This window comes from Eptesicus fuscus, chromosome 16, assembly GCF_027574615.1.
Source record: "Eptesicus fuscus isolate TK198812 chromosome 16, DD_ASM_mEF_20220401, whole genome shotgun sequence".
NCBI classification, from domain to species: Eukaryota; Metazoa; Chordata; class Mammalia; order Chiroptera; family Vespertilionidae; genus Eptesicus; species Eptesicus fuscus.
Window position 1 is genome coordinate 24,117,607 of NC_072488.1, and position 17,331 is coordinate 24,134,937.

The following is a 17,331-nucleotide window of genomic DNA, read 5'->3' on the forward strand; positions in this document are numbered from 1 at the left end:
GGCAGATTTGTTCAAAGTAAAATATAAAAGGCCTTAAGTTTTATTAGTGTTTTAATCTTGATGCACAAGATCTGCCAAAAAAATGAAAGAACAGAAAAATAGTTAAAGAAGTATCATAATCAGCCCTAACCGGTTTGGCTCAGTGGATAGAGCGTCAGCCTGCGGACTCAAGGGTCCCAGGTTCGATTCCGGTCAAGGGCATGTACCTTGGTTGCGGGCACATCCCCAGTAGGGGGTGTGCAAGAGGCAGCTGATCGATGTGTCTCTCTCATGGATGTTTCTAACTCTCTGTCCCTCTCCCTTCCTCTCTGTGAAAAATCAATAAAATATATTTTAAAAAAAAGTATCATAATCAACTAGCTAATAAAATCAAGTCAATATATAAAATAGACTGAATTTCAAAACTGGAGATGAAATAAATGACTAAACTCCAGAGACCATTAAGACTAATTACATCTTGGTCCAGCCATCAAGAAGCTCAAGATCTGGGCTAGAACTCTGGACCGAGATACTTTTCCTCTGGAGAAAAGCGATTTGTACATGTAGAACCTTCAAGCTGAGGATAACAGTGCAAAGAAAACCCTGAAGAGAGTATTTCAGTGTTCTTTCCTGTTACACAGGTCAATAAATAAAACTTACCTGTTATACTGGTGGAGGTCAATAAATCTCCTTTATTGCTTAAGCTAGTTCAACTGGGGTTTCTCTTATTGCAACCAAAAGACCTCTAATCAATGTCCTCAATGTCACAGTGTGCTCTCTATCGCAGCCATCTAATCCGTCACCAAAGAAGCAAACTAAACTTCTGAAATGCCTGTTCCTTCCCCTGGAACTCCCTTTCTGCAAGTACATTTTGTCTGAGCCAGAGATCAGGTTTTTATGTTCTTTAGACCTTCCATCCAACCTCTCTGCATTACTAATGACTATATTTCTAAAACAAAGATATAGTAAGTCCTTTATTTTTAATTTTTCTTTTTCTAATCATAACCTCCAATGACTCTTATCTATCTACTGGTAAAAGTCCAACCACTACAGCATAGTTTTAAAATTCCTTCCCAAAGCTTGGCCCCAAACTTCACTGTCCTCAAGGAGTTAGCAATCTAGAGGTGAAGATAAAACGTTAATGCAACCCTGGCCGGTGTGGCTCAGTTGCTTGAGCATAGTCCCATGCACCGAAAGATCGCCAATTCAATTCCCAGTCAGGGCACATACACTGGCTGTGGGTTTACATGTATTAAGAGTGTGTATGCTGCCTGGCTGGCATGGCTCAGTGGTTGCGCATCGACCTAGGAAACAGGAGGTCATGGTTGGATTTCCGGTCAGAGCACATGCCTGGGTTGTGGGCTCAATTCCCAGTAGGGGTTGTGCAGGAGGCAGCTGATCAATGATTCTCTCTCATCATTGATGTTTCTATCTCTCTCTCCCTCTCCCTTCTCCTCTGAAATCAATTTTTTTAAAAAAAATTTTTAAAGAGCGTGTATGCTGCCACTTATGGCAAATTTGTTCCTTGAAATTAAGAATAATAAAACTACATATAAGCAATCAGAACTTTTGAGCCTCCAAATCATCCGATTTTTTCTGTCTTAATTTAGTTAAACATTTATTTTAGTTCATATTATATGCCAATAATCACACCAAGCCAGTGATAATCAAATATAAAAAACCAAGTCCCTCTTCCCAACAAGCTCACAAGCTAATGATAGAAGCATAAATAGAATGTTAGGGAACCAGCTAGAATTGTAAGAAATATTAACCATGCTCTGTTAACCGTGATTGTTTTATTCTTATTAAAGACAGCACATTCTAACCTGGCTGGCAGTCACACTGGGGACCTGGGAGCTGACCTGGAGATGCATTTGGAGCTGCCCATTATCATGGAAAGATTAACAACTTTGTTGCAGAAACCAGAGCCAGAAGTCAGAATCACCAGCCCTTTGAAGATTCCCCAGCCCTTTTGGCATTCCTGCAGGCCTTTGCAAATCTCCAGTCTGCTTACCTGTTAACTGCCCATTTGGCCTACCCTTTGGCTATTCCCCATGTAACTCCAGCCCTTGCATATCACTAAGTTCTTGGAAGATTCCCAGTCCTTTTGCATATTGTAAACTGCCCATTTGCCCTTCTGCCTCCTTTCCTTTGTACTTTTATCTACATAAGCAGCTAGCTTATGGTGGGCTGGAGAGAGCAGATTTTTGTGGATGACCTGCTGCTCTCTCATATTGCCTGCAATATTGGAATAAATGCTCATATATGAGTCAACCCTGTCTCTGCTTAATTGGCTTGAATAGTGACAGGCAGCACGGACCCACTGTTTGTCCGGTTACACTAACAGAAGACAGACAGACAGGGTAGCAGTTAAACTACAGTGTGATTTGTACTCTGACAGAAGCATATATTGATTGTTTTAAGAGCATAGGGAAGGTAGAAACATCTAAAGCATGGAAAAGCAACAAGAAAAAGAAGGCAGCCAAATGGGGGCAGGAATTCCAGGATGAGAGACTAGCATATCAAAAGCCACTGATGAGAAACCTAGGCACATTTTTTAAGTTGCTATACGTCCAGCAATGCTAAAATGTACATGTGGTGTTGAGGTGAAAAATGAAAAAGTGAATGGTGAATTCTGTAAAGAGTTTGAACTTTAGCCTATGGCCACTATTAAGCCACTAAATGACTGACCTGCTCATTACTTCGTTTCAGCTGTTGAATCAATAGCCTGTAACCCCTACGAGTCAATGAGATTTGTGCACTAGAGCAGTGGTTCACAATGTGTGATCCCCAAAGTAGAAGCACATGCATCATCTGGGAACTTCTTAGAAATGCAAATTATTGAGCCCCACTCCAGATTGACTGATTCAGAAACTCTGGGTTGGGGCCCAGAAGTCTGTATTTTAGAAAAAAAAAAGGCTAACAACAAAGAAATGTTTAAGAGTTAAAAGTAGAGAGCAAGCCTTAAGGATGGGTAGGAGTAAGGCAGAGAACTACTGTAGTTTCTTACTTTTAAACCATTCCCACTTTTATTACTTTAATAATTTGTATAGTTAACTGGTAGATAAGAATGAGAGTAAAGTAAAAAAGAAGGCAGTCTTGAGATTTTTTTCCCCTATAAGATTTAAATAGAGCCTGGCTGGTTTGGCTCAATGGATGGAGCGTCTGCCTGTGGACTCAAGGGTCCCAGGTTCGATTCCGGTCAAGGTCATGTACCTTGGTTGCGCGCACATCCCCAGTTGGGGGTGTGAGGGAGGCAGCTGATCGGTGTTTCTCTCTCATTGATGTTTCTAACTCTCTTTCCCTCTCCCTTCCTCTCTGTAAAAAAATCAATAAATTTTAAATAGAGAGGTACTTTTTGTGAAGTGTTTTAAACTAACACCTATATTGTTACAGAAAACCGAAGAACCAAGCAACGCTTAGAGAGATGGAGTTACATTTATTATTATGTGTGGGCCCAGAGGAAAATGTCTCTCAAATTCTGGACCCCAACATGGAGTAACTTTTCCTATTTATATGTTTTTACCTTCTTTGTCTCCCAAATATGGGGTGTTTCCGGCCCCCTTTGCAAGTTCTTAAAGAGCCCCTATGTGCTGGGGCCTTGAGACCTCAACCAAAGACCTGGCCTGGTGCCAGCACTGATAACTTCGTCCGGGGAAGGTTTAATGGCCTCTCTGAAGTGGGAGTAGTCTTATTTTCCTTATTATTTAAGCAAGCAAGCATTTACAGAAGCCAAATAGCAGGGTTAAAATTTCAAACAGCAGTTTTTATATAAGATGGATGCTTCATTATGAGGCTTATTATATTCTAAACTAGCTCCTATATTGGGGTTTATTATATTCTAAACACTTTTACATATTCAATATGAACTCATTTAAACTATATAAGCGGTACTATTATTATTCCTATTTTACAAATACAAAAATTGAGGCCCAAGGAAGTTAAGTGAATTGCCCAGTCCCCCGAGCAACTAGTATAGTACCTTTTCAAAAATTTGATTGTGTACAAAGCAAGATGATTTTCTTTTCAGGCAAAAACACAAATTAATCAATTGCCTTTACTTCTCTTCCTGAATCCTACTGCAGTGAAGTGAGACATGGCCTTCATACTGCCCCTGTAGTGTTTAAAACCTTTAACAAAATGGCATCCTCCAAGTGTCCAGAGATTTACTCCTTCAAGTCTATATTCTCATTGCTTCAGTTTAAAAAATAAATAAAATCTAGGCATCAGTTAATAAACCAGAGCCTTAATCAGCCTTAGGCAGCATCTACAATTTAAAAGAACTAACACTGAAATTAAATGACACTCTAATGAGTAGAATTGAGAATGTTCTATTCAACATCATTCCAAAAACCAGCAATTAAATACATTCCTTCTGAAAGCTGTTAATTCCTGCTATTCTTTTTACCCTTATGTGTTCATTTTATTGGATCACTTATCAGACACAGAAAGTTTTGTTAAAGACTGCAAAAGGAAAAACTAATCTATGCTGTTAGAAATCAGAGTGGTTACAGGAGAGGGCATTGGTTAGAAAAGGTTATGAAGGGAGATTCCAGGGTGCTGTTAATGTTCTGTTTCTTGATCTGGAAGCTGGATATATGATGACACTTTTGAACATTCATAAACTGTATACATTAACTACAATTTTCTGTATGTATACTTCAAAATAGTTTTTAAAAACTACCAGCTATATATTAGTAACAAAAACTTTGTTTTACTTAATTCATCCTGGAATAAACAGTTTGACCTAATGAGTGATGCTGTGCTTATATGCAGAACTGCAGAGAGAAAGCCAACTCAGCTCACCTCCTTCCTGTCCCACTTCTTTCCCCAATTTTGTCATCCCAGAGTCTTCTTCACCCATATAATCACACATCAGCTGTTGCAAGAAAGGGATAAATAGCTAATGAAGAGGTTTTGCTTGCTCTTCCTTCTTAATTTAGAAACTTTGCAAAAATATTCCATATGGCTGCTCCACTCCCCTCCCCCTACACCCCTCAAAATAAAGAGACATATAATATCAATCACCACTTTGGAGCATTTGATTTTCTCAGAAACTGCTTGCAGCTAGTCACCTCTTCAAATTCTTATAATGCTCAGGGTATTCACAACATATTTGCATAATAGTATAATGTACTTTGACAAAAACTAGTTTCTGGTGGCAACCCCACATTTGCAGCTTGGGGGACAGGCCTGAAAAGAAGCAGGTTCTCTGGCTCAGTGATCTCTAATCCCTGATTAGTAAATAGACACTATGTTTATATGTGAAGCCTATAAATAAGTCAAGTACGGGCAATGCAGTTTTCCCTCCCCAAACAAAACAGTGATGTTCCTGAGAGAACAGTGAACTTTTCAGAGTTGGGAAACATGCCTTGAAAATGGGGGGGGGGATCAGGTGTCATGGTTGTCAGGGTTCATGGAGATTATCACACAAAATGAAGGAAATAAAAAGGTCATTTCTCACATGTTCAATCTATAATAATAAAAGCGTCATATGCTAATTAGACCAGACGAATGAAGCGAGGAAGCCCGGGTCCCAGGAGCCAGAGGGAAGCCGGTGCTGGCAGCTGGGGGAAGGAAGGCCTACTCCTGCACGAATTTCATGCATCGGGCCTCTAGTTAGTAATCGTACCTAATAAAAAGGTAATATGCAAATTGCATCACTCTGCTACGCCCACGATTGGGCCGGCTGGAGGCGCGGGGGGCGGGACTCAGGGTGGCCGATTGGCTGACGGGAGGGGGGGGTCCCCGCCCCCAGCTCCTCTCACCGGCCTAAACGGCCAGCGCTGCGGGAGGACACATGGGGCTGGAGGAAGGCGCCAGTGGCGGCTGATTGCATGGCTGCCAGCATCAGTTTTCCGCCACTATACCAGTTTTCCTCTAGCCACCTGCCGATCGGAGCGCCTCCAGCCAGCGCCATCGGCCACCCCGAGTCCCGCCCCCAGCCTTCGGGAGGCGCTCCGCGCTCCGATCGGCGGGTGGCCAGATGCCAGAGATCGCGCTGGCGGGAGGCACTCCTATCAGCAGGTGGCTAGAGGAAAACTGGTAGTGGCGGAAAACTGATGCTGGCAGCCAGGTGAAGGAAAGTCTATTGCACGAAACTTCGTGCAACGGGCTTCTAGTAATTAATAATTTCTATACAAGTAATTTCCACTGACCACTCCTAACTAACTAGGTACTTTTCAGGATTTCCCCAGAGACCTTGGACATACATTTTGCTTTATAGCAGATAATACGCAGATTATAGGCATTCAATTGTTCCAGGCCTTTCCAACCAACATGGCATCACTGACTCTCACTCTTCTCCGGCGCCATTTCCCCAACACCTGCCTCTGTTCTCAATCAATTTAGAAAGCAGGAATGCAGTGCTATGGTGAAATTATTTTCTCTCCCACAAAATTGGGGAGTTTCTCCTGTTTATGGGGGAATAAAAAGGCATAGGAAAGGAAATCCACACATACCACAAGAATTGTCTGTAAAAGTTAATTCAAGGTTAGACAAAGATGACTACATCTGGTTAAATTTTTTTAAACCCCAAAATGTAAATCACACCTAAAGTTTCCCAGACTGAGTAGTATTAGAATCCAGCAGAGGTCCTGGCTCTAGAGCAGCAACGCACAGCCAGGAAAGGAGTGCACATCAGAATCCCAGGACAGACAACAGGGAAGGAGGTCACCCCCAAGGTACCCTGAGGGGCAATGCCATTATTATGTGAAATGTTCTCAGACTGTGTTGGGGCAAACAAAAAGGTTGAGAATCACTGTTTAAGGTCAGTTCTTCTCTACTATCCCCAAAGCAACAAAATAAACTGGGATAAATCCGAGTTCCCCTGATATAATTATGGTACCTCAAGTTGGAATTCAAACAGAATTTTCCTTTAAGAAACTGCTAGGTCTTGTTCATAGTATATTACAACATTACACTGTGTTAAATAGATGTACAACGGCCAATGACCCAATCACTTGCACGGCTTTATAGAGAAATACAGTCCAAATTCAAAGCAAAAACTTAATAATGAACCTTTAAGGGCCCAATCTGTTGGTATACTGTCTATATAGCAAATGTTCACTAGAGACATCCCTTGCCTGAAGGAGACATCCCTCAGAGACATCCCTTGCCTGAGGTCACAGCTCTTAGCTAAAGAGCTGACGACAATAAGCTATGACACAAAGCAGCATACCCAGGAAAAGAACCAGTGACCAAAGCCTCCTGAAATCACTAACAAACCAAAAAGAGAAAACTCCCAACCCTTCCCTTGGCCACTAACACTCCTATGCTAGTCAAAAGGAAAGGAATCAACTGAACTAAAATAGAAAAAAAAAGGCTGCACATACCTGTACTATGTCCCAGTTCATTTCCGCCTCCTCTATAACATTGCTGGCATTTGCTGGAAACCTGACAGGCTGGCCCTGAGGACATGATTCGGTCTTTATTTTCTTTAAAGGGGACTGACCAGATATACAGTCATCTTCATCCTCTTCCTTCTTGCATGCCCCTTCCCACAGGGTGCTTGTGGATGGTGTCTCTGTACTGTTACTCTCACTCTTGAAGTTGCTGGTTTTGTTGGTTTCTTCATCAACTTTCAGCTTTTTGGTCCTTGGAGCTGAAGGTGACTGAGCTGAATTTTTTCGTTTTGTCCTTGCTGTTTTCAGAGTCTGTACAGTATCAAATTTATTTTTTCTGTCTTCCAAATTAACATCAGCAATAAGCACAGAACTATTCTATCAAATCACAAAGAAAACACATGGTAATTAGAAGACAAAAACCAATTACTATGAAATATTACTCAGCAATGAAAAGGAACAAATTATTCACACAATAACTTGGAAGAATCTCAAGATTATGTTGGGGGGGCAATCTCAAAAAGTTACACACTATCTATACTAATAACAGAGAAATATGCAAATTATCCGTTACAGCGTCACGTCACAACCAGATCAGCAGGCTGTGTCCCTGCCCTCTGCTCAGGCAGCTGTAAGGCCCAGGGTATAGGATAGGATACAATAGGAGGGGATAAGAAAGGAGAGGGAGAGGAAGGCAGGCCTGCATGCATACAGGCCGAGAAGAGAAACAGAAATACAGAAAGGGAACAAAAAAAGATGCAGGAATGGAAAAGGGAAGGAAACGCGGGGCTCCACGCAGGAGGGGTTGGCGACTGCGGGGGGAGTGGGGGTAGAGAGCAGGTGCACCTAGAGAGGGGCGGGGCAGAAGCCCTGCCCAGATGCGGGAGGAGGGCGGTGCCCCCCGGCACAGGCTGTTGGCAGGGAGGCACCCACGGGTCCAAGACGGAGTGGTGGACGGTCTGAGGCCTTCTGGGCAGAGGCACTCCTGCTTTGTGGCAGCAGCAGCACCTGGGCCGTGCAGGTCTCAGCCACCCTCACTGGGCCAGGTGTCCCGGGCAGGGAATGGGAGCAGGATGGTGGCAGGGAGGCCGGGGAAGGGGAGGCAGCAAACACCTGGCTGGGGCTGAGCCCTGGGCTAGGGGTTAACGCTCCCCCGAACAGAAGCTTTAAGAAGGGAGGGAGGAAGGGAGGGAAGAACTTTATAAAGGAGTCAGTAGAGAGCAGAGTTAAAGAAGGAAAGAGGATGTCTGAGTGAACTGTAGGAGCTATAATGAAAATCAAGTATAGTTGTGTACTGGGAACAGATTTTAAAAGTAGGAGTCCGAAAAGAAAAAAGATAAATGATAGTAAATAATTAGGCAGGTAGATAGATGTTAAAACAGTGGAAGTACGTAGAGAAGAATGTATGGGAAAGGTAGGATGAGAGAGAAAGAGGGAGGGAAGAAAAGTTTTAAAGGGGAGGCCAGTAGAGCTTAAAAGGAGAATGGGAAGAACGAAGAAATGGGGGAGGGAGCAAAGCAGGTCTCAGGGAGGAAGTGAAGAAAAAAATTAAGGTGGGAAGGAAGGAAAAGGGGAGGGAGTGCAGGGGTAAAGATAAGGACAGAAGGAATGTGGGGAGGGAGGGAGGGAGGGTAGGAGAAAGATGGGAAGAAGGATGATGGAACAGAAGTAGGAAATAAGGAGGGAAGAAAAGTTTATAAATGATGAGTCAGTAGGAAAAAGTGTTACATAAAGGAGAGAGAAAAGTTGTGTGAGAGGGAGAAGCCAATAAGGAAGTCAAATACAATTGTGTGTGAAAGGGATAACATTAAAATAAAAGTTAATAGGGGTGACCAGGCCGGCAGGGGAGGGCAGTTAGGGGGATCAGGCAGGCAGGCAGAGTGGTTAGGGCAGGCAGGCAGGTGAGCAGTTAGGAGCCAGAGGTCCCGAATTGCGAGAGGGCTCTCAGATTGGAGAGGGTGCAGGTCAGGCTGAGAGACACCCCCCGCCCCACTCCTGTGCACAAATTTCGTGCACTGGGCCTCTAGTATGATTATATTTATATAACATTCTTGAACAAATTAGTGGTTGCCAGAAGTCAGAAATTGGGGGCAGGGAGGAGATGAGGGAAAGGAAGGGTGGGAAGGAGCTGGGTGTGGCTATAAATGAGCAGTACTAGGTCTCTATGGTGATGGGACCACAAGGATCTGTGTGGTGGATACACAAACCTACACGTGATACAACTTCATAGAACTAAATATACACATACTCGCACACATAAATGAATACAAAGAAAACTGGGGAAATCTAAATAAGGTGAGTGGGTTTTATAACCGTCAAATCCTCACTGTAATATTTTCCTATATTTTGAAATATGTTACCATTGGGGAAAACTGGATGAAGGGCACATACTATCTCTGTATATTTTTTACAGCTGTATGTGAAATTATCTAGAAATAAAAAGGTTAATTTAAAAAATGACTAAAGGATAGGTCTACACAGACAGAAAAACCAAGATTTAAAATTTGCAAGCAAAAATCAACCATTTCCTCAGATAGCTGGTCCCCCACTGTCCCCGCCAGCGGGCCGTTGCACCCAACCACCACGCCGCCGTGGCGTGGCGGAGCCGTGCATCAGGACCAGCATCCAGTGCAGAGAGCCCTTCGTCCTGGGAAACAGAGTGCGGCTGGAAAGGGGAAACCTGGCGCTAAACCATTCGTAGACGACCTGCTTCTGGGTCGGGGTTTCATACGTAGCAGAGCAGCTCCCTCACTGCAATCTATTGCAAGTCAGCCCTCGACACAAGGGTTTGTCTCACTCTCGCGGCATCGCTTCCTTCACAAGGGGGACGGACGCCCGCCACCCACCCACCACAGTGGCAGCACGGAAGGGGGGGGTCGCCCAGGGGGAGGGGGAAAAAAAAACACAACCATTTAGAGAGAAAAGAGTAACACACACTGATAAAAGGCAACAGGCTACACCTGCCACCAATTTATGCAGATGGATACAGGACAGAAGAAAGTGTGACAGCAGGGTAGTGTCAGGAGTTTGCAAAGCAGTCCACACACGTCCAGAGGCCACTTGATGCACAGCCCCCACCACATATGTGCCCAAGTGATAGCTCAGGTGTAAAGGAATGAGACCTGGCACTCATTTGGGCACTAAATAAAGGAGACAGTAACATCACCAGTTAGGAAAGCACTGCAGTGGCCCTGTGTCCAGCTAACGGACCTACCAGCTCCTTAACAACCATGCCTTCCGAGCCATCGCTGGTCTTTAGGGTATTCTTCTTCCCCCGGGGCACCCTCTTCGGTTTGGATTCCTTGCAAACAGGTTGCTTAGGGTTTCTGGGGACTTTCTTTTGGGGCTCCCAGGCACTATCTTCCTTGTCATCTTCTTCAGAGGCAGATGATCTAGGAGTAAATTGACAGAAAAATTGTAGGAAAAATGAAGCCAAATGTCAAAGTAAAAAAAAAAAAAAAAAATCCACAAAAAGACAAACATACATCTTGAAAAAAGAATAAGGTATGTGGTGTTTAATATAAAATGGAGTTATATGAGCACAAGCTATGAACAGATATTACCAAAAATTGAAACAAGAGTTAATCAGACCAATGTAAAAATAGCCCCCGATATGCTGTAAATCACAGGTCTCTCTATTCACCTCTCACCTAACAGACAACTATATACACACATACATTCAATGCACAGGAAGTCATTTATTACAGTCAGCAATGTACTGGAGCATGTCACACAATAGTCACTGTGAGGTTTTCCACTTTAACAGTGAAAAGCACTTAAATAATTGCCGAAGTATTAACCGTATTCATTTAAATTGTATTAGGTTACTCAAACCATGTAAAGAGTGGGAAATGACTCTAGGAAGCACACTCAATTACATAAAAAGCCACTACCAAGACCCTTCCAGCTATTTTGTTTTTGTTGTGGGTTTTTTGTTTTTGTTTTTGGTTTTGTTTTGTTTTTTTGCACTCCCAGACCTTCCAGAGTGGGAAGAAATAAGATGCATCTTTTTTTTTTTTAAATGATTTCAGAGAGGAAAGGAGAGGGAGAGAGGGAAAGAGAAACATCAACGGTGAGAGACTCATTGATTGGCTGCCTCCTGCACACCCCACACTGGGGATCGAGCCCACAACCCAGGCATGTGCCCTGACCAGAAATCGAACCGTGACCTCCTGGTTCATAGGTTAATGCTCAACCACTGATCCATGCAGGCAGAGCTCCAACTATTTTTACTTAGCCCTTTTTTTCCCATCACAGAATGGATCTGTTTCCTGATGAAACGGGATCAGGTGCAGCTACAGGACATTTCTAACAACTCAAGAATCAAACTCATAGCAACAGCAGAGCAAAAGCAGCATGTGAACTTTGGTAAAGGAGCATCATGCTCTGTCAATCCAATTAATTTTATGTCTTCCCACAATGTAAAAGGTAAATATTGGCAGGAAGGATAACTACTTCCTTCACTGATTAGTGAATAGAGATGTTTGGCTTTTTTAATGTTTAAGTTCTGCCTAGAGGCAAAGCATGATTGGATGACTGCTTAGCTAAATTATGCCCTAGGAGAGCATAGTTACGAGAGGTGAAGCTACTGATGGTCTCTAGGTGAGTTATCTTCAGAGGCAGACACTAACTAAAGCCTAAAAGCAGTCAAAAATAAAGAAATAACACCAAAAAGCATTAAAGTGACATAGCACAGTAACAGGTGAATTAAAAGAATAAGATTTAGAAAACCAAGGAATCAGAAAACCAGGGTTCTGCTCGTCATGCCATTACCAAACTGAGCTGAATGGCTTCATTTATTAGGAAGAGAAGCTCAGCACAGGTATTATTTTATTATACATGAGGCAGTTCTAAGACAGCTAGTCAACGCTCATTCCTAATCGCACTTGACCTCTCAGCAGCACCAGGCACTCACTCCTTAGAGCACGTCTTTCACACCTAACGGACACTGCTCCTCTGGTTTCCTCCTGCTTCCCTGGCAGCTACTCCTTAGACCCTTTGCTTGCTCACCCTCCTCTCCACAACCTTTCAATGTCGGGAACCTCTCAGACCTAGTCCTCAGCTCTCTGCTCTCTACATTCTTTTTACTAGATGACCTTATCTCATCCTATAGCTGAATATAGAGGAATCTCAATTTTATGTATCCAACTTGACCTAAACTCTAGAGAATGCCCACTTTCACTCAATGTCTAGCAATCATCTCAAACTTACCAAGCCCCAAACAGATCGTCTGATTTCACCACCCTCACACCTGATTCTCCTCCAGTCTTCCCCAATTCCTATCTACTCTATCTTTAAAATATATACCAAATCAAACCACTTCTCACCCATTTTAATCTCACTTCCAGTCCCTCTCTGCCTTGGTGACTCTGGTCCTGCTGTTCCCTGAACACTCCAAGCTCATTCCTGCCTCAGGGTTGTCACATTTGCTGTCCCCTCAACTTGGAACATCCATCTATTCCTCAGATCTTTGCTAATTGCACTCCCAAATCTTTTAGATCTCTTGCCACACACTCCAAAAGAACTTTCCCAACTACTGTAACCAAAATGTCTCCCACTCCAACCATTCACCATGCTCTCTTATCTCGTCCTCTTTTATGTTTCCTTACAGTACTATTACTGTCTAACATTAATCGGTCCTTTCTTCAGGGCACCTACTATGGTGCTCTAAAGCAGAAGTTCTCAACTGGGGACAATTTTGTCCTCACAGGAGAGTCAAGGAGAATGAGAAGATGCTATTGGCATCTAGTAGATAGATACCCCAGATGCTGCTCCATTTCCTATAATGAAAAGGACAGTCCCCCACAGCAAAGAATTATCTGATCAATGGTGTAGCGGTTGAGAAACCTTGCTCTAAAGCAATACAGGATGGGGCAAAAGTAGATTTGTAGTTGTATGTGAAACTCAGAGTTTATTCTTGTATTATTATTTATCAATTATTGTATTATTTTCCATATGAGCAACTGTAAACTTACTTTTGCCCCACCTGTATTTAAAAATTCCTTGCTCTCATGTAGCTTACATTATAGTGTAAATATTATGTTAAATTTTTAGTTTGTTGCCTGGTGTGGCTCAGTGGATGAACATTAAGGTCTGATTCTGATTCAGGGCACATGGCCAGTTGTGAGCTCGTTCCCTGGTGGGGGGTGTGCAGGCGGCAGCCAATCAATGATTCTCTCTCATCATTGATGTTTCTATCCCTTCCTCCTTCTTCCTTCCTCTCTGAAATCAATAAAAACATATGTATTTTTAAACGTTTAGTTCATTACTTTCTTTCTCCTTGTTCAACAGTACCAATACCGAAACAGAACCTGGGACAAAGCATGAATTTAATAAATATCTGTTGCATGAATGAGTGAAAAAAAGCACAGCCTTCTTCAATCCAAATGACTTAGAAGTTAGTGAAAGAATGCATTAATTCCCTAAAATATACACCATTCTCCCACCCTCCCCACCCCCACAAAAAGAAAACAATATGCTTACAACTCAGAGAAGGAAGAAAATTCATCTATGGGTACTGCAGGCTGGACCTTTAGTTTTGCTCTTCTTGGCAATGATGACATCTGGAAGAAATAGAACATGAAATCAGCATGATTTGAATCACCTGAATGACTGATGACTTATTTTGTCTGCAAAACATGTCATGCAAAACTAACACTCCAATAGCTCTGATATTAGAAAATGCTGTCGGGGAGGGGAAATGGGGGTTATTTAAACCCTAAACACAGGTTTCCCCTCTTATGTGGCTGCCAATTTTAAGAGCAGCTAACACCTTTCCAATGATTTCAAAAGCCTGACGAGTGTGAGTCATCTTTGGTAAAAATATTAGCTCCTATAGGGTGACAATTCATAGTTTTTTAGAATTATATGCTTGAGTACACTACAAGTGTTTTTTGATAGTATATCAGACAGCAAACTATAAAGTTCTTTATTAAACTACATCTAAACTATAAACTATATTAAACTGTAAGAACTATTTTCCCTCTTCTATGTCTTCTTACAGTATAAAGAAGTTTATATGCAAAGTTGGCAATATTGATTGACTAAGCAGCCACGTTATTCCTAAAACAAGATAATCCATTCCCTTATAATAAAAGTTTCAATATTTAAATAACAATTACTAAAGCCATTGAAAAATATTTACCAAATTCAAAGGCCCAACTCTAAAAAATTAAGACAAATAGCCAGAAACATCATATGATACAGGAAATAAGCAGATTTATTTTAGCTGATAAATTATCTAGGGTTAAACTGATGTTTAAAGACCAATGTTCTTAGGAACTGTTTATCTACCTCCATTCTCTAACATTCCCTTACTGTGTGTCATAGGATTTGTTACATTAACCAAAATTTCATCTATTTCCATGTGGTGTTTTTAATATATTTTTATTAATATCAGAGAGGAAGGGAGAGGGAGATAAAAACATCCATGATTACAATCATTGATCAGCCGCCTCCTGCACGCCCTACACTGGGAATCCAGCCCACATCCCAGGTATGTGCCCTGACCAGAAATCAAACTGAACCGTGACCTCGATTCATAGGACGTCACTCAACCACTGAGCAACACCGGCCAGGCTATTTCCATGGTTTTAAATACCTATATCACCTACTTAACCCACTCCTACCCCATCTCAATAAATTGCACCACCATCCACCTAAGATAGATGATTTTTTGCTAAGCCAGAACCTTCAAAAAATGTTAACAGCTTCAATGAGCTATAATTGACATGCAATACACTGTACATGCTTTAAATATACAAATTCGATGTTTTGACATATGTATACACATCTCCACAACCAAGACAATGAAAATATCCATTATCCCCCCAAGTTTCACTTGCAAATCTGTTTTTCTTTCATCTCCCACATCCAGTCTATTAGTAAGTCACAAATTTTTCCTCCAAAATATATCTTAAATCTCTATAATATTCAGTGAGTCTTTAGTCCCCACTATCTCTCACCTGGACTACTGTACCAGCCTCTTAACCGGCCTCTCTGCTTCCACTCTTGCCCCTACAACCCATTCGCCACATACCAGTCCAGGTCATTTAGAAAATGCTTAAAACCCATTTGGTGATCAAATCATATTTTTTTACTACTGCCTTCTAAAGTGCCCGGCAGGACTGACCCCCGCCTACCTTTCTAACTATATTTACCACTTGCTGTATCTCCACAACCGTCGTTCCTATAATATTCAGTTCCTGTAACAAGCATGATTCTTTCCCACCTCAAGTTCACTCTGGGTGGAGTACTATTCTTCCTGCTCACCAATAGGCTGGCTCCTTCTCATCTCTTAGAGCTTAGTATTTTAGGCCTAAAATGGGTGTCCTGGAAATAATATTATAGGACCGTTTACTTCCTTTATACAGTACTATATAATATAACCTATATAACTATCCTTATTTGTCTGCATCCCCCCTGCTCACTTCATGACAGTAAACACCATGAAGGAAGAAACCACGTTAACCTTATTCATTTCTGCATCCCACAGAGCCTGGCATTTAATAGCTGCTCTATAACTACTTGTTCAATGAACCTAAGAATATATTTTTAAATGGTCTCTGTAGAGGAATACTGTATGCATTTGTTTTCCCCATCACTATTAGGCAAAATCACACATGGCACTCAATGTTTTCTTGAAAAAGTGACGGTATGGAAGACCATTCTTATTCTTAGTGGCTTGAGATGTTCCAGTCTACCAAGCTGTCTTATTTCTCTGGGCACATGAGCATATTCAAATCAATAACTTGGGAGGTTTCTGTGATGTTACTAAGGGGAACAGCACTCAACTAGGGCAAGTGAAAATCGGGAGAAGGGCACGGAGAAACCGGCATCCACACGAATATTAAAATAGGAAAAAACCACAATTTAAAAATTTAAGAAGTAGAGCAGAGGGGAACAGCTTTTTAAGAGGTAGCTAGAGAAGTTTCCCGGCGGGGGGAGGGGGGGGCCGGGGGGACCATCATAAGTGCTCTGAATGCCAGCGGATACCCAACTGAGTAATAAAAACAAATACTAGACCTGGAAGAGCCTCAGAAATCAGAGGCTTGCTGTCTTCTTTTATGAATGAGAGCCAGTGAGGTTAAAGGGTTTATTCTAAGGGAAGAGCTATGTGGCAGAAGGAATAGGACTCAGAGCCCCAAACACCAAGCCTAGGCCTGTTTCCCATTCCACATACGTTACATTAATAACATGCTATCAGGTAGGAGGTTCCAGGGAAAGTTCTAGACATTCCACTCATCCTTTCCTCGACAGCTGTTCAGCGCCTCCTAGATGCCAGGCGCACTGCTGAGAAGGAAGTTGATTCTGCCATGATCTGATAGTGAAAAGGATGCTTCCTCCCCCATCTCCGAAAACCTGAGGTATAAACACAAACTAGGTTTGCTCGGGCTTTCCTTTGTCTGCCGCTATGAGCTAAGAGCTGCATTTTTTTTTACTAACACGCTACGAGGGGTTTTCCGGATGCAAGTTGGTAAATACAGAACTCAAACAGCAAAAACTTCTCACTTTTAAAAAGAGACGTTATTCCCCAAATGAGCGCTCAGAACTTTTCACATGGCCCCAAGGACACCGGAGCCCGGACGCCGGGCTCAACCTAGCCCGCAGGCACACCGCCAAAGCGGACGCGCGGCTCACCTTCCCGCACCACGTATCCAAAGGCCCGGGATTCTGTGTGTGTGACCGCGTCTTCCGGTTCCCGCCGGAAGTTTTTCAAACTCCGGAAGTCCCGCCTCGCTTCTCCTTGACTGACTGCGAAAAGGCTGCGCTCCCTGAGCGAAGGGTGGGAGGGCTGAGGGGGAGGGATGGAGGTGGAGCCTGACGTACAGCAGTGGCGGACCCGCCTCCCTGTTTTTCTTTCTCTGGAACTGCTTTGCTCTCTTTTCATTACATTATTTGAATTTGCAGTAGAAAAATAAAAAGCAGTCAAGCTTTACACTCTCTAAAATCCAATTTTTAAATGTTTTTATTTAACTTGTTTTTTAGCGTATTTCATTGTTTCCTAAGA

At 42.5% G+C, this 17,331-nt stretch overlaps 1 protein-coding gene across 1 annotated transcript in view; it reads right to left on the reverse strand.

Moving 5' to 3' along the window:
- The window catches only part of SRBD1 (S1 RNA binding domain 1), a 162,369-nt gene extending 145,372 nt beyond the window's left edge, over positions 1-16,997 (reverse strand). Inside the window, exons 1-4 of the mRNA XM_008162174.3 lie at positions 16,962-16,997; positions 13,806-13,885; positions 10,537-10,714; positions 7,314-7,700 (exon numbers count right to left, since the gene is read on the reverse strand). Coding sequence (XP_008160396.2) covers positions 7,314-7,700; positions 10,537-10,714; positions 13,806-13,885 — 645 coding nt within the window. The 5' untranslated portion in view covers positions 16,962-16,997. The remainder of the gene's footprint in view (positions 1-7,313; positions 7,701-10,536; positions 10,715-13,805; positions 13,886-16,961) is intronic.
- Between the last annotated feature and the right edge of the window lie 334 nt (positions 16,998-17,331).